Source organism: Aphelocoma coerulescens, chromosome 1 (genome assembly GCF_041296385.1).
Source record: "Aphelocoma coerulescens isolate FSJ_1873_10779 chromosome 1, UR_Acoe_1.0, whole genome shotgun sequence".
Lineage (NCBI taxonomy): Eukaryota > Metazoa > Chordata > Aves > Passeriformes > Corvidae > Aphelocoma > Aphelocoma coerulescens.
The window spans coordinates 30,654,532-30,671,054 of record NC_091013.1 but is presented as its reverse complement, the minus strand read 5'-3'; the positions used below and the strand labels follow the sequence as shown (position 1 = coordinate 30,671,054).

The window sequence follows — 16,523 nt, the reverse complement described above, 5'->3', positions numbered from 1 at the left end:
TCCGAGGTGGCAGGCAGCATTAGTCTGGTGCTCGCAAGGATGTGTTTTGATATGCAAATACATGGAGCTGCTATTAAACGTTTTCCAGGCGAGGTTGTAATTAGGCAAAGATTTGCATGTATATGAGTTTATATCAATAGCCCGATTTAATAAAGGCACGTGTGCATCCAGTTCCTTTCTTGGCAGTAGACCCCTTCATTGTAGCAATGCAAAGTTGAAATTCTTTAAAACATATGCTTGTTAACTTCCATTGCATTCATGCAAATTATTTAAGGAGCACAGGTTCAATAGGAGACAGGGAGGGATGAATCTCACAGAAGCCTTTGCCTGTCAGAAAGTTCTCAGGTACATTTAACAGATCTTTTTCATAGCTGTGAAGAACAGATTCCAAGATCAGTCTACTGCTACAACTTCTGCTTAATTGTGCCATGAGAACAGGTATATCTAATCTAGAATCTAAACTCTTATAAATAAAAGTGGAATGGAGAACACTGAGTATTTTTAGCTTATATTTTTTCCTAGACTCCCTGTTCCATTTTTTTTTTTTCATCTTCACCATAAAAACCTGAAGAATAGTGGAAATGGGTATAATGGGCCTAAAGACCCAAATCAATTTTTCTGATTGTGAAGATACTTCCTAAGAAAATGTAATTTTGTCACCAAACACTTACTCTTCTCTGCAGAATTGAATATATGACTACCTTTTCCTTTAGCACATGGCCCTGTGATGTCTACTGCAATTCCACACTTTTGACAATTGATTCCCGTTTCAGTGCTTGAGCTGAGGCAGAAGAATGGAGATGAAAGCAGAAGATCAATGTAGATTTCCAAGCCCAAAATGAGTGAAAGCTTCCCAAGCTCCTGAGAAGTGCTTTTCTCTGATTCAGGATATGTCCCTTCTTAAAATATCGAAGCAGTTGTCCCTTCTTGAAATAGCAACCAGGCACAGACAACTCACTGCAGGCATGCTCTTCAAAAATAGTTAAACCCCCCATTTCCCCAGTGTTTCAGGGAATTTCCTCACACAATGTGATGCATGCAAGATACAAATCTCATCGTTTGTATTTACTATTTTATGTGAATTTATGCCAGGGTTTCTCTTCATAAATGTCTTTGCTTGTACTTTACTTACCGAACAAGTTCAAACAACCTAGTTTTGAACATAATAAAATAGTAACGTTATATAAAGCCTATTTTGTTTCAATTAATAGAATTATATGTGAGATATTGACTCTTGTATCCTTCAGAAATGGGAAACAAAGCAGGAATTCCTTAAAACAGGAATTAGTGCTAGGTTTTATATTCAGTAAATATAAATTTTAAATTAAACACCGTAGACACAAAGCAGCATTAACAAAGAGTCATTCAGTTATGCTGTAGCTCCCAGATAAATTTACCATTATTACCTCAGGTAGGTCTTCAGCTTTACTGACAACAGGAAAATACAAGAAATACATAAAACCAAACCACAAGTAGTTCAACTTTATCTTCTGAAGATTTATTCAAGCAGTCTAAATCAAATCACATGACAGCTTAAAATAACTGTGTTGCTAGCCCAGTTTTTCATTTAGTATTTTCAAAAAAAAAAAGATCTTAAGTTAAAGAGAATGAAAACAGTATTTCTCAAAGTTTTATCAAAAAGTAAGAATGGCGTAGCATATAGAATGCTATAGTCAGGATGGTTTTCTCTGAAGATTTGCTGTTTATTGGAGGCAAAGAAATATCAGTTCATCTTTTTGAGTAAGAAATGTTTCTGTTTCCTTTCCAACTTGAAGATCCAACTTAGTACATGATATAATAATTTTCTCTTCCTAGATTACCTGGATGTGCTGAAAATTAGAAAAGAAATATGGAAATGTTTTGACTGTAGGAATTGTAAATCATATTGTTTCTCCCTTCATTGAACAAAAAAACCTTCTCTATTCTTACTTGCTGAACCTGAGGTATTTTATAGATACCCAGCCTTATTTTGCATCAAATAAACCCAACAAGAGGAAGCACGCATTGGGGATCATCATAGGATGGCAAAGGTCTGACAGAAGAGCATATCCACTTTGAATATGTCATTTACTCTTCTCAGACTCTGTGTGTCAGCTGTAAGCCCTTCTCTTCATTTTCAAAACAAATAGTCTCAGCCAGTCTCTCTCCTGATGGGGACTGCTTTTTCATGCTGAAATTCTGGCTTTCTTAAAATCAGCAGAAGTTTTGACACTGAATTCAATCAGGGTCATGATTTTGCTCTCATTTTTTGATCATTTTAGTTAATGATTTCACTTGATCTCTGTATCCTGGTTTATACAGACCACTCAGATGAACACTTACCATTCCTATAAGTCAAGTAGTTAACTGTGTCCTATTTTTTTCTCTCCTTTTAACAAATTAAAGTGTTTGATTTGCTCTCTGCCAACAGAGCTAGGAATAGCATATCCTCAGTCTCTTAGTGCCCTGATTTGCAGTACATTGTATGTTATGAAGGTGTGGAATTGGATTAAAAGCTACAGCACAGTGTTCTGCAGATAAACCCACTGCAGGTGTGCAGTTTAATAGGATTTTAATTTGGTAACAAGTGAACAAAAAGCAGAAGCCTAGAATGGGATTTTCTAGATGAAAAAATGCTATTCATGCTGAGAGAAAGCAACTGCAAGCTCCGTGATAGGGAATAAAGATCTGGCCAATGCTCTCTGAGCTGCGCTTTAATAGATTACAGCTTGTTCAGAGCACCTCTGTTACTGCCACCAGTTTCATTGATTCTGAGTTCATACTATGTGTGTTTGGCTCTATAGCATTTTATCTGCCACACTTCCCCGCTAAGCCAGTGTGTACAAATCTTCTACTGTCTCATTCCTTGCCCTCTACATTTTTTTGTATAAAACTAATGTTTTCTTTGGGAGATCCCACCAATTCAGAATGTATTCTGTCTTCAAGAGTATTAACTCTATTTATTGACTCTGTGTATTAACTATTTAAGATATATTTAAAGATAACATTCATGAATGTACTGCACTGTTCAAAATAAATGGAAAAAAAATGGTCTCTCTGCTGAGAAGTCTAATTTATATTCAGCATCAACTCGGAATGGAAGACCAGAAACAGATGGGGAAGGAAGAGGAAGAATGAAGGTGACAACTAAAAGATCATGAAGGGATCTGCTAAGCCACACATATTGGTGCTGCTGCTGTCAGGGTAAAGTTGGGAGATTCTTTTCTGATTTCTTTTACCAGTCCTCCCTCATATTTTTTCAGGGTTTCGTAGCAAGACTGAGTGGTTAGCACTAATTTCAAAGAGCTGAGTGTGGAGGTGCGATGAACAGATTTTTTTTTCCACAGCATAACAGGCTGTAGAGAAGGCATAGAAATGCCTTGTGGGACAAGATTAAAAAGCTATGGAGGTTGGGTGGTGCTGGCAATGGATGGAGTGGAGAATGGGAACTGATGAAAGGCACTGGGTTGCAGAAAGCTGCCAAGCCTGCCTGAGGTGAAGGAATTAAAAGCAAAAATTATGAAATAAACCTGAGCAATATGTCAGGCAGCAGAAATGTGGTCCAGGAAACAGCAGTGTGGCTGGTGGATGCTGCTATGGCTGCTGAGGGTTTAGATACCCAACAGAATGGGCTGTGGCCAAAAGGGGATTAGTCAAGAGCAGGGACAGATGGCTCCTTGGAAGCATGATGATGATTTTTGGCGGTCAAAAGTCACCGAAGAAAAATCCTTGTGCAGTGGGAATCTTGTCAGAGGATCTACAGAGAAGACAATACAAACAAAGCAGTGGGTGATAGAGATGCTTTTGGCAACTGTGTTTTTCAGAAACCTGTGTCATCAGTGTTGATATACAAAAGAAAGAATCTGCAATGGTTGAGGTGGGAGCTACCACCCATCTGAAGAAGATGAGTGGGCAGAAGTGCTCACTCACTCTCTCACAGCTCCTGAAGCCCTTTTGAGCAGCAGGTTCAAGCTTTTCAACTCCCATCACAAACTGTAAGCACTTGAACCACAACTTAACAGGCGCTTACTAAAATCTCCTTTTCATCCCAGTTATCAGAATCTTGCACATAGACTGGTAGAACCCATCATCTGTTGGATTCTTTAATCTCTAAACTTCTACACTTTCTCAACCATTTGCTGTGTCCTTCTTTCCTCCACACCTTAAGTCCTCATACTCCTCCTTTCACATTTTACACCCTTTCCCTGTTATTCTGAAAGGGGTGATTCCTCATCCCTCACTCTAATCAGCCTTGCTCTGTTCTTGTGATCAGGTACCAACTGATAGGCACATTTATAAGCGCATCACTTACACAGACCAAGTCCTTGTCTGATGACCCCTGCAGAAACCATTGCAATGGGCATAGGCCATACAAAAGGCAGCACAGTGAGGAGCACAGGAAATGGGCAGATATTGAATAAAATTTCTAGAGGTTTATTTCCTTGTTTCTGACCATCAGTGATTAGAGGTCTCCTGAAAATTATCAGCACCCAGCGCAGTTTACGTTTTGACATAAAGGTGGTATGGCAGGATGGGTCATTATTTCACATTTGAAAAATAAAAAAATCTGTCAAACATGGCCATTGCATGTAAAAATCATTCTTGGTTTGCCCCCTGTGTGCCTGCTTCCTCCCCTCCAATTTTCTTTGCTGAACTAGCCTTAGCATATCTTACATTAAAAAAAAAAAATAGGGTCCCCTAAATGTCTTTATAACCAATAAAGATGTTTTTAAAACAGTCAATTTCCACTCCTGTGGTAGTGTATGAAAACTGAATACCTCTTGGGAGTAAAATAACTATAGTAGTGTTACCCCCAAAATATAATTTTTCTCTGTGAGTCTTGCTGCCATTAACATCTGTCTTTCACAGTTTTATGGAAAACACAATGTTCTCTGAGATATAAGACAAGTGCTCTTACTGCATGGAAGAGAAATATGAAAACAGCTGAATGTCTAATTCATCACTTGCATTAACCACAGAGGCTTGATCCATGTTCCCGTGTGTTCTTGTATTTTAGCCTTGTGTTCTAGAAGACTTAGAGTCTATCTCGTTTTCTACCCGCATGTCTCACCTTATGCTAGTAAGTTTGGAGCAGTGGACTGACTGCAAGAAAATCTGGTGGAGCAGAAAAGTCTCGAAGATTTCCTATTTCTGAAGATATTTCATGTCTTTTGATAAAAGTAACAGATAAGTGGAGGGAAGAGAGCCTCTCAGCGCTTCCAACAGTGAGGAAAGACCACACCATGCCCTCTCTTTTTTGATCAATGAATACATGCAGTCTGTTTGTCAGCTAGCAGATGGCCTGCTTGCAGCCCACCAGAACAGCACTGCTCTTCCTTTGACAACACTTGAGGAATCAGAAGGAGCTCCAGAGGTCTGCTGGAAACCTAAGGAAAGAATCAGAAACCTGTGGTGCTGGGGAGGTGGGTGATGTTGAGATTACAATCCCTTGATAGGATCATGGGGTGGGGGCAGGATGTAGACGATGCTTTGTGGCTTGAGGTTTCAGTGACATTGGACACAGCTCCATGCAAACCTGGATTTCGTTAGTTGTACTTTACATGCATAAAAAACCCCAATCAGCCATACATCTTCCAATTGGCCCTAATTTATAACTTTTTCCCCCACCATTTTCTTTTAAGTTAATGTTAATTTCACCTTGCTGACAGTGGAGGTGCTCACCAAACAACTCAGAACTCTGGAAAACATTGCTTAATCCGAAGTTATTCTGGTTCTGCATCACAAGAGCTGTCTGTTGAACATTAGCTTGAGGTTCTTCCTCTGCAAAACAAGCTGAGAGATGGCTGGGCTCATAAACACAGAGAAGAGGGACCTCATTTTGCCATGCAACCAAGGAATTTCCCTCTTCCTTCTCCTCTTCTATATAGGACTGGAAAATGTGAGCCGCAAAATCAACAAGTAGCATATTCAACAAAAGCCAGGATCCTAGGTTTAAAGAAAAACAAAGATAATTATCACAACCTCTTCATTTGCTTATATTTACGTTGAGTTATTTTTTGGAAGGACTTCATTGTATTAATAGGCTAGACAAAGTAATGGACCAGCACTCATCAGACAGTACTTACTAAATTATGTACATCCAAATATCCCAGAAAAGTAGGCACCAATGCAAATTTTAAACATAAACAAAATTTTTTCCCTTATTTAACTAGAGAGGAAAGTTGTGTTCATTCACTTTCCTGTTCAAGTTCTTCCCCCACATTCACTTCTACTACAAGGCTTATCAATAACTACATATTATCCCCATTCTCCCCTCAGACAGGTAAATCATTCCACCTCTTCCCAAGCAAAACCTCCTACAGACGTCTGTATGTGTTGTATCTATGACATTAAATGGCCCACCTTGCAGCTTGGACCATAACTGATAAAAGCCAAGAGAGACTCACTGACTTTTGAATCATACTTTGGTTGAAAGCCCTTACAGTAAAAAGTAGGTCTTCTTCTACACCATAAATCTGCATAGGAATTCACTGAGCAATTTATAACCTCTGCATCCCACAAACTAGTTTATATGTACATCAACAAGGAGATACCACAATTTATATGAATGACCACAGTTTACAGAGCTTTAAAAATGAAAAATACTCTCTTTTGATGTTATATGTCTGAAAAGCTGCTGCTTCTGCTGTTCGTCCTCTTGAGGATCTTTAAACTATAGGAAAGTAGGGGGAAGTACTTGTTTACCTGTGGAACAAGGAAAGGGATTTTTATAGATGGAGTTGAAACTATATAGATTTGTTACTAGTAGTCCAACAGTGGTTTTAACAGTCTTACAGGTGTTTTCAATATATGCTCTAAGAGTAAGCATGAAACCAAAGCTGCCACTCCTGTTGTCCCTTGGGATAATACAGAGAAACACAGTTCTCAACAGGGACTAGATTGAAGCAACTTGCTTGCAGAAGAGGAATGCACAGCTCACTGCTCAGTCCCCATGGCTTGACAATGCATCCCTGAATGCCTTGGAAGGTAGACCAGTAAGGAAACGGAGGTGTGAGCTGACATGAAACTCGGTGAGGGAGATATGTAGAGGCACATTTTCTGGAAAGGAGACGGAACTGAAGGAGCTGTAGAGGTCCCATTAGCCCTCACTGCTGTAGCACACTTGCTCCCTGCTGCCTTACAGCAGGGGTAACTGCAGGATTCCTCCAACCTCACTTGGGCATCACTCAGATGGAGGCTGGGCTGGAAAAGGGTAAAAATCAGTCCTAAATTCAGAGGTGTAAGTATGCCAGTATATTATGTGTGCTGGATGTGGCAAGCTAGAAGGCAAGAGATGAAGTCAGATTAATTTTGGTTACTGGTATTTGGTTTATTTTGGGGGCAGAAACACTGCATTAACATGACACACATTTCCCTACATAATTGTGTTTCCTGTGTGTGGATGCTACATAGTTCATATTTTGAAGAAATGCTGAGATTTAAGAAATTTCTGGAAAGCAATGATCCCGAGTACAGAACTTTTATGCCAGATGGCTTGTTAACAGAAATGCTTCAGCCTGTCTGCTAAATTCACTATCCTAAAGGAATAGAAACATGCAAAAAAAGGGACATTGATAGATCAAATAACGCAACATCTTAAGAGTAAAGAAAAAAGATAATAATGATCAAATTATTGAAGCATCATGGCACAATATTAAAGAATATTTTTAGCTCTCATATTTGAGAATAAATTCAATTTTAGTGTTATTGAAGTATAGTAGGAAAAATGTCATAAATTGGGTGAAAATTTAATTGTAATTAGTTTAATGAAGTCTCAGCAGACCAAGAGGTATGCTCCATCCATTGTATCCCATCCATCAACACAACTGCAGAACAGGGAGGCAATTCCTTAAACTCTTCTTGTGGTGGAAAGCGGGAAGAGAATTTCATTATCATGGGGGATTTCAAGAAACATTTTGCTTCCAGTGCAGTTCTTGGAATCCATTCTCTATTTATTCATTGCCAAAAATATTGGCTGTAACATTGGAGAGTTTTGTGCAGAACTCCTCTGCAGAGAAAGGACTGATTATTTTACTATTACTGTGATGCAGCAGGTGATGGACGAGGGACCCTACCATGCTATGCTCCCTGCAGACACAGAATAAAACTCTGATCCTGCTCCAGACAGTTTACAATGTAAACAGAAGGCAAAAGGTAGCAGCTTGATGAAGAAGAAAGGTGTGTTCATACATGCACAAGCACAGGCATTACTGGGATAAGGATACTCAAGAACACAAAAGGCAGCATACCCCTTTGTTATGTATTTATAGCAAACATATGAAAGTACGGTTTTGAAGGGGCATTTCAAAGAAGATAATGAGGTTTTCTTTGGCTATTTGTATGAAGCTGCATCTAGTAGAAGAGTTAAAAATATGAAGGTGCTCCTTTGAAAATCTAAAAGGCATTTCATACAGTTTGGGATTAGATGCAACTCACAGGAGATGGTATATTTCTGCAGAAATTGCACTTCTGCAAGGTGTTACAAGTGAAGAGAAAGGCAGTTAGGGTAGAGACTGGACTGGTTTAAGGTGTGTTTGTATCACTTCAAGCCTCGTGAGGGAACACAACTGCACAGTTCCGTTCCTTCTCCAGCCTTGCACTGGTGTATGATGGATTTGATGTTTGACAGCTCAGAGCCCTAGAATGGAGAGAAAACTAACCCAGCTAAAGAAGCGACTTATTTTTCAGTCAGTTTAATACCTTCAACAGGTTTACTACTGGCTAGGCAAGCACTTAGGTCAGTGTAAGCCATAAGGAAAAGGAGCATATATCTGTAGAGGAACTAACTGCCTTTTTGGCAACTAGTTATTGCAGTGGCTCTTCTCTGGCTGTATTACACAGAAAGAACCTGGAGGCCTTGGAGCTATCACTTGAGATGTCTGGAATGTTTATGGTTTGGAATATATGTGGCCCCAGATCTCCATCAAACCATTCTGCTGTGGTGTGCAGCTCTTTTAGGAGGGAAAGCAGAAGCTCTCACCTCAGGCTGCTGTTCCCTGTTTCCCCACAGACAAGCCACAACTTCTGCCAAAAGAGGGAGTCCTGGCTTTCCTGCCATCTACAGCTGCATGCTCCTACTCTCCTCGCTCCTGCTCATCCTAGCGTTTTGCTCAGGGAACTGGTTTGGTCAAAAACTAATAATTTAATTTCCCTGACCTTTCTAGCCACATCACCAGGAGAATGGTGATAGAAGGAAAGGAGTAGGAAGAAGGGATGACTCTATTAAATGTTGCATGAATTTATGTCAGTTAAAGTCATAGAATCACAGAAACACAGAATGGTTTGTGTTGGAAGGGACCTTAAAGACCATCTAGTGCCAACCCCCTGCCATACACCTTCCAAAGGTTGCTAAAGGCCCCATCCAACCCAGCCTTAAACATTTCCAAGGATGGGGCATCTACAGGTTCTCTGGGCGACCTGTTCCAGTGCCTCACCACCGTCATAGCAAAGAATTTCTTCAGAATATCTAATCTATACACACTCTTTTTCAGTTTAAAGCCATTCCCTCTTGTTCTGTCACTACATCACCAGCTCGCGTTGGCCCCTTTAGGTTCTTTTGGATCTGTTGCTTCTGCTGTCTCAGGTCAAAATGGGGCATATCAAATTAGAGTCACAAAGATCCTATTTACCAAAACTGTCTGTCCTGTTGATGGTCAGAATCTTGCCTACATTGCTCAGTAGGAGGTTCCATTTCAACATGAAATCTGATGCCTGTTCTTTAAATGCCTCTTTACTCTTGCTTGGCTGCAGATAAAGAAAAAAATTGGTTTATGATAAAGTTGGTTAAAAGAATTCCATATTGTGTGGCAGACTATTTCCCTGTGCAAACCACACAGAAAGGTGAAAAAATCAACAAGCTTTTTTTCTATTAGATTCTAAAATATCTCAGGTTGAAAGAGATCTTTGGATATCATCTATTCCGATCTCTTGTCCAAAGCATGGCCGGCTTAGCTCAGGCCTTGTCCAACCAAGTGCTGAATATCTCCTGGATAAAGATTCCACAGCCTTTCCAGGTAACCTCTTCCTATGCATAATTACTCTAATGGTAATTTTTTTTTCTTTGTATCTGTTGGAAATTTTCTTTGCTGTAACTTGTGTCTATTGCCTTATGCCCTATAACTGTTGACTCCCAGGGAAAGTCCTGCTCTATCTCCTCTATACCATCCCATGAGATAGCTGGGGGTTATATGAGATGAAGGCACCACAGAATTGTAAAGTACTATTCTTCATTTAAAAATAAAAAAATAAGAGTAAATAATTAAGACAAGTAGATAGAGTTTACTCTGCTTCTTCAGAAAGGAGAAAAAAACCCCAAACTCTAAGTACCACCCAAACCCAAGTTAATTGTTATGGCAACCAACCAAATGCAGCAGTACCAACACAGTGACACAAATTGTGAATCAGTGAAGGTAGAGGGGCGGTAGAGTTGGTAATCTATTGAAAGGTACATGTGTGAGGATGGTCATACTTGAATCTTTCACAAGAGCTAGAGACTTCGTAGTAGAAATTCTTGGTACTTGCTAAAAGTCAAGTTTGGTGAATTGAGGATGTAAGGAGCCATGAAGTGTTCTCTTCATTTACACCAACATATTACTTATGAATTTTGGTTTATCAGGGGCTGTGATAATGTGTCTATGAAATGAGAGCAGATACCGAAACCACTTGAGTGTATCTATGCACAGAAATATGCTTGTAGTTGTTTGCACAGATGGAATTTTTGTATGCCAATTAATTCTCCCTTTTTCCACAGCATGCATAAATTGTATTTATGCAAATCTGCAGTCTGATCAGGTTGCTAGTGTGCAATGTAGCTCCTGCAGACTAGTGACAGTCAGGATGTATCAGGATAAGTGATGTGATCGGTCTTTGTATTCAGAAATGATTAATTTTATACCTTAATAACAAAAGTCTGGAGATCTGAAGACAAACAGCTCAGGAGATCCCGAATATCTGTGGAAGATGTGAGTGAAGAAATGAAGTTTTTCAAACCTGTGAAATACAGAAGGGAGATCATTACTTGAATTGATTGGTTGCCTTTTGGATTTTTTCTGCAGTTTTAAGCTTTTTTTTTCTTTTATCTTTACCTTAAAATAGATTAAGACATCTGCTTCTAGCATTTTGATTAATATACCATTTCTTTAGTGAGGAACAGTATCCTACTTTGAAATCAGTCAGAATTCATGTTTATGTCCATTTCCAGTGTGACTGGGCTGACCTAATCATCATGGCAAAGGTGGCAAGAAAAAGCAGTTGCAATGAAAAAGCCGAAATTTGGTTATAGGCAATGCTGACTTACTTATCTGAGATTTTATGTGGTTGAGGAAAAAAAATAACCTTGGTCTGTTTGTTGAAGGGAAAAAAAAATTTAAAACAATAACAGAAAATGCAGAATATTCTGTAGACCAACAGAAATATGGATAATGTTGCCACATATCAGTGCAATTGTTCCTGCAAAAGTCTGGCAACTACCACCCAATGCCAAAAGGTAAATTGCACCTCCCTGAATTTATACCCTTCCAATTGAAACATCTTCCTTCAAGAAAGCATATGGATAAATTCTGTGAAACCTTTCTTATTATAAATGACAGTTTGGAAAAGCAATGAAAACAGAGAATGCAACAAATCCACCTCGAAAAGACTAAGAACATTGATAATACAACGGAAAAATGTAAAAAGTGTTCTATGCAGTGGTTTTGGTTTTAGTATGTATATATATTATTGAAATGGTTCTCCTGATGGTTTAAAGCAGGCAAGTTATTACTCCTACTGAAAGCAGTCACAGAAAGTCTGTGACAAATCCCTTGTCAGTGCGTGAGTTGGTGATGGACCAGGAAGAAAGAGCTGAGGCTCCCCCTGTTAGTTCTGTGCACAGCCTAGTCCAACTTGCCCATCTCTTGCTAATATTTTAAATGGCAGACCATTAATCTAAAAATTATGTTGCCATTATGTTTCTATTCCTTTTCATTAGGGTGTCAAATGCATTATGTCACGGCTGCATGCAAACTGTGTATTTTGTTGTTTACAGCACAACATTGATCCCACAGGTCACAATACAGCAAAAGGACACAAACGCTAAAAGGTCTTGTCCAGTTCAGCATATGGTGTTTTAAAATCCAGCCACAATAAATGATTTTGTGTGCTTCAACTAAAAACAGGAAAATGCAATGATTGAAAACATCTTTTCTGTCAAAAGAAACAATAAAAAAAAATCCCTTGTCAACCTTCTTCTAGGGGATATATAATTCAGTAACACTCAGACCCCACTCCTGCTGTCACAAAAAGCTTTAAGAGAGTCAGAACCAAAAGCCTTTCATTCTTAACCTTTAAAGTTAGGAGGATAATATCCCATGCTCCAGTGTCAATTTTATTGGCTCTTTTCTAGCCCTTCAGGTTACAGGAAGACAGTGATTCCCAGTAGGGCAGATGTCATAAATAAACAAGAGGAAATGCTGGACCTTTAACAATGACAAGCAAGTGCTTAAGAGAAAAGACAATAAATAGCAGAAATTAATTACATTTTAATTGTATGTTTTTCTGCCGCTTCTTCGGATTCCTAAACTTCTCTTGAAAGAGGTCTTTAGTCACATCCAGAGATTTCTCACTGAAGATGGCATGCAAGCCTGATCTCAGAACAGTGACTGTGCTGTTGTTTTTTAAGAGTGCCCTCACTGTCTGTAGAGAATAAAAAAACAGTTAATGCCTTTCATTTTCTCAAACCCTTAACTCATCCAAATAAGGGAATTGAAAAAGGAAAGCTTCCCTTATTCAGTACAAGACTTGATATGACCAGTCTCCAAATTGGATGTTGGGGGGCGTATAGGATCAAAAGAGATAAATCTGAAGTTGTCTTCAAGAGAGTTTTGTTCTGGGAGACGTTCTTTTCAATGACACTCTATGTTGTCTGTGATGGAGCAGACGAGGTTAACATACTTGAATTATCTGGGCAATTGCCTGGGCAATTGGCTTTGCCTAGAGTTATTATAATTACACTAAATAATGGTATTTTGTCCAAAGCATAGAATGGTGTAACAGGGATGGCTTTCCCTCAGTGTTATCTGTCCTTAATTCATGTTGCAATTTAATTCAAAGGCAAGTTTTCTCAAGTTGCTAAAACCTTTGAGACAGTAAAATTAACATTAGAAATATGGTATTAGTTAAAACAATATTAGTTAGTATTTTATCCCATTTATCTGCTTATGAGTCATTAGTGAATGAATCTGTCTTCATATTTGTCCCAAAAAGTATTACAAAGCTATTGCAAACAATTTTCAGACTAATATTTATCATCATCTCTTCACTTTTTAAAATTAGTTGCTAATATCACACAATATTCCTCAAGATTCTTGATGAAATGATGAAAACAGTCAAGGAAACAAAATCTGAATCCATTAAATTTTGTTAACAAATACATTTAGTCTCTCATTTTCATACTGAAATCAGTAAGATCCTGAAGCCTTTTTTGGACTTTGGGCTTTTCTGTGAATAATCCTTGTCCAGTTGGGCTTTTCAGAGGAAAAGTAGGTTTTCTAAAATTTTGAAAAACTTCAGGATTCATAAATGTTTTAACAAATCTCATTCACCAGGTGCTTAACACGACCCCACAAGCAGCAACAAATGCAGCTGACCATTTCTTTGCAAAAATTACCAATACAGCTATTTTTCATCTCTCTTCTAACTGTTTTGAATACCAAACCAAATCTAATTCTCACTCAGCAATCTCCTTCGTCTAAGTTAAAGACAAAGGCATTCTTCTTATTTGACATTTCCAGTGATATAAAAAGAGCCTGCAACAAGAATACACGGCCCGAAGGCTGGGAACTACCGGGGCAGCATCTTCAGTAGGCTGCTTGTACCTGACTCCATGCCCCAACACTTTAGACTGGTCCCTTTAGCCATTGGATTTCACCATACTAAACATGATTCTCTAAAATGACTGAAAGCCAGCCCTCTCAGCACTCAAATCCAGCTTACCAGAGGCAAGAATCAGCCACAGGAAATGACAAGCATCGTATTCACATTCTTTTCTTGCAGGGAATTTGCACCTTTTTATGCTCTAATTATTTCTGCATGTCCAGGTAGTAGCAGCTGTCAGCCTGCTTTATCTACACATGGTGGGAAAGTTACTTTTTTCTTCTTTTGAATGCTGACCCTGCCAAAATTGTTCCTACTTTCTCACCAGATGGCTAAATTATTGCAAAGTACTCTACAGGGGATGGTGTGGTTACACTGCTCAGAGGCTGCAGCTGCACAGTGCCTCTGTAGCACTTCTCATCAGGAGCACTCTTGCCTGCTCTGACCATCAGTCTCTAGTAGAAATTCCTGATGCATTTTAGACAGAAAACTGAGAAGGTTGATTAGAAATATCAAATTACTCCTGTGTGAGAAGAGGAGAAAACTTCACCTTCAGAGAGAAATAACAGAGGAAGAATGTGATGGAGGTTTGTGGGAAGAATTGCAGGAAGCGTAGAAATTTTAAAATACTAAAAGAAAGATAGAACAAATAATTAAACCTTGGAACTCACTACCCCAAAATGTCAAGTACAGTGAAACTCTTTTGCTCTTCCCTTGTATTTTGAAGAGGCTCTACAGGAGGTACAAACATCATTTACTTGTGAGGGCTGTAAGCATAAGTTCGACCCTGATTCTCAGGTCTGCTGTGTTCAATTTGTGTGGGTTAAACAGTATAAAAGGGATGTAGTGCACCCAGAGGCTTCTTCTAGAGAATTTCCCCCAAGTGCTGCAATTCTCTTGCCGTAAATCTTGAGGGTGTAAATCCAATTTTGACTCTCTGCAGCTTTTCCACACATTAAGAACTGGAAGGAAAGACTCAAAAAGCTACAATCAGGCCTTTGACATCATGGCTTGAACACAAGAAGGATGATTTGAAGTCTGAGTATGCAAACCAAGTGCAAATGTCTGGGAATAGGTGACACTCATGATCTTGCTGGATCATGCTCTTCAACGCATGAGAAGCCCTGTTTAGAAGCACATAAATCTGAGCTTTTCAGGTATTAGTATCTTCAAGGGCTGCTGCAGTAAATAGAAACTGCGAGTATTCAGCACTTCATGGAAATCAACTCTTTTCCTGGGTAGACACCTGTACACCCTTATGAATGTTTGTGCTTTTTTTTAAAAAAAAAACCTCTTTTTTTCTTTTTCAAGTAATAGGAGGGGTGTGTTTTGTATGCTGCTGGTGATGAAGTTTTCCCACAAAGAAAAGCTACATTTAGTAGTCCAAGAAGCTGCAGTTCCTCCTGTCCTTCCTTCCCTCCCTCCCTCCTTTGTTTTCTCCCTGCTTCCCTTCTTCCATCTGAGTAACAATTGAAATCAGGTGGCATGTTGGGAAAATCTTGTACATGTTTGAAGGACAGAATATACCTCCTGTTCTCTTTTCCTTTCTTCCCTATTTGTGACCTTCCTTTTTCTGCTATAGCCCAGACCACCTCAAAACCCAAGGATTCAGAAGCATCCAAGGACAACAATGGAGGGAATGCTCCAGCATGTGCTCTTGACTGACTTTGGCATGGATGGGCAAAGATACTGGAAACTGTCATCTGACCCTTCCAACTACTGTGTTCTCCTCTCCATGGGGTACCATCAGCCACATATCACATGCTTTCAGAAGAATCCAGAGGGAGGAAAATGTCCCCTCAGCATACTTAACAGTGTGGGGAGAGATGGGAAGGAGTGTGAGCATGACATGGTCAGTGTACAGTTAAGCACATCCATGCTGCTGCTCTTGTCCTACAATGGAGCATTTCAAAACCAGTGCAAACTGCTGGCAGGAATGAGATTCCCAGCTTTTTTTCCCACGAATTCTGGAACATACCTTGACCATGTTGCAAAGGTCTGTCTGTCTCCTGAGCCTTTTTACAAACTCTTTAGCTTCTGTTAAAGAAGAAGAAGAAGCAGGTGTTTCACATCATTAATATTTTATAGTCTAAAATACATAAATGAAGACAGATCTTTTAAGTTTGAAAGTAGTTCCCTAGGGGAGATTTGGAGGGTAATGGAGGGCACAGCAGGGGCACGGAGCCAGCATTATGGGATGGGCTGGGCACCCTTGCAATCAAAGCTTGCAAGGAGAAGCTGCCCAGCTCACAACTTCTCCTTCACTGTGAATCTATTCATCCCTGATGCACGGGAAAAAGACTTCCAATATTTTCTTACATTTAATACTTCCTAATTAAGACTAATGCTCTTTTACTTGTATGGTTTCAGGTGAATGAAAGCAACGTTAAATCTAAACCTGCTGTATTTTGTTTAGACAGTTTACATTCCCATCTTTATCCATCTATAATTCTGCAGCACTGTTAATAGGAGTTGGTTTCTTTTGTTCTACTTTTCTCCTGTTTATAATGTGTTATATGTAATTATGAAAAGCGTGGTCCAAGAATACCCTTCTTCAGAATAAAATAAATAACTTTCTCAGTTGCAGGAAAACTGAGTATAAAGCAACTTCTGTAGACAGACAACGATTTTCAAGTGAAAATTTCTGTTTCTGTGATGTTTGTACAAACCAGAAAGACCAGGATGTATATACA

At 39.1% G+C, this 16,523-nt stretch overlaps 1 protein-coding gene across 1 annotated transcript in view; it reads right to left on the bottom strand.

The window, feature by feature from the left end:
• Positions 1–1,551: 1,551 nt before the first annotated feature.
• RFX8 (regulatory factor X8) overlaps positions 1,552–16,523 on the bottom strand; it is a 32,326-nt gene continuing 17,354 nt past the window's right edge. The window contains exons 11-16 of the mRNA XM_069029074.1: positions 15,809–15,867; positions 12,495–12,651; positions 10,874–10,968; positions 9,609–9,723; positions 5,638–5,925; positions 1,552–1,829 (exon numbers count right to left, since the gene is read on the bottom strand). Coding sequence (XP_068885175.1) covers positions 1,783–1,829; positions 5,638–5,925; positions 9,609–9,723; positions 10,874–10,968; positions 12,495–12,651; positions 15,809–15,867 — 761 coding nt within the window. The 3' untranslated portion in view covers positions 1,552–1,782. The remainder of the gene's footprint in view (positions 1,830–5,637; positions 5,926–9,608; positions 9,724–10,873; positions 10,969–12,494; positions 12,652–15,808; positions 15,868–16,523) is intronic.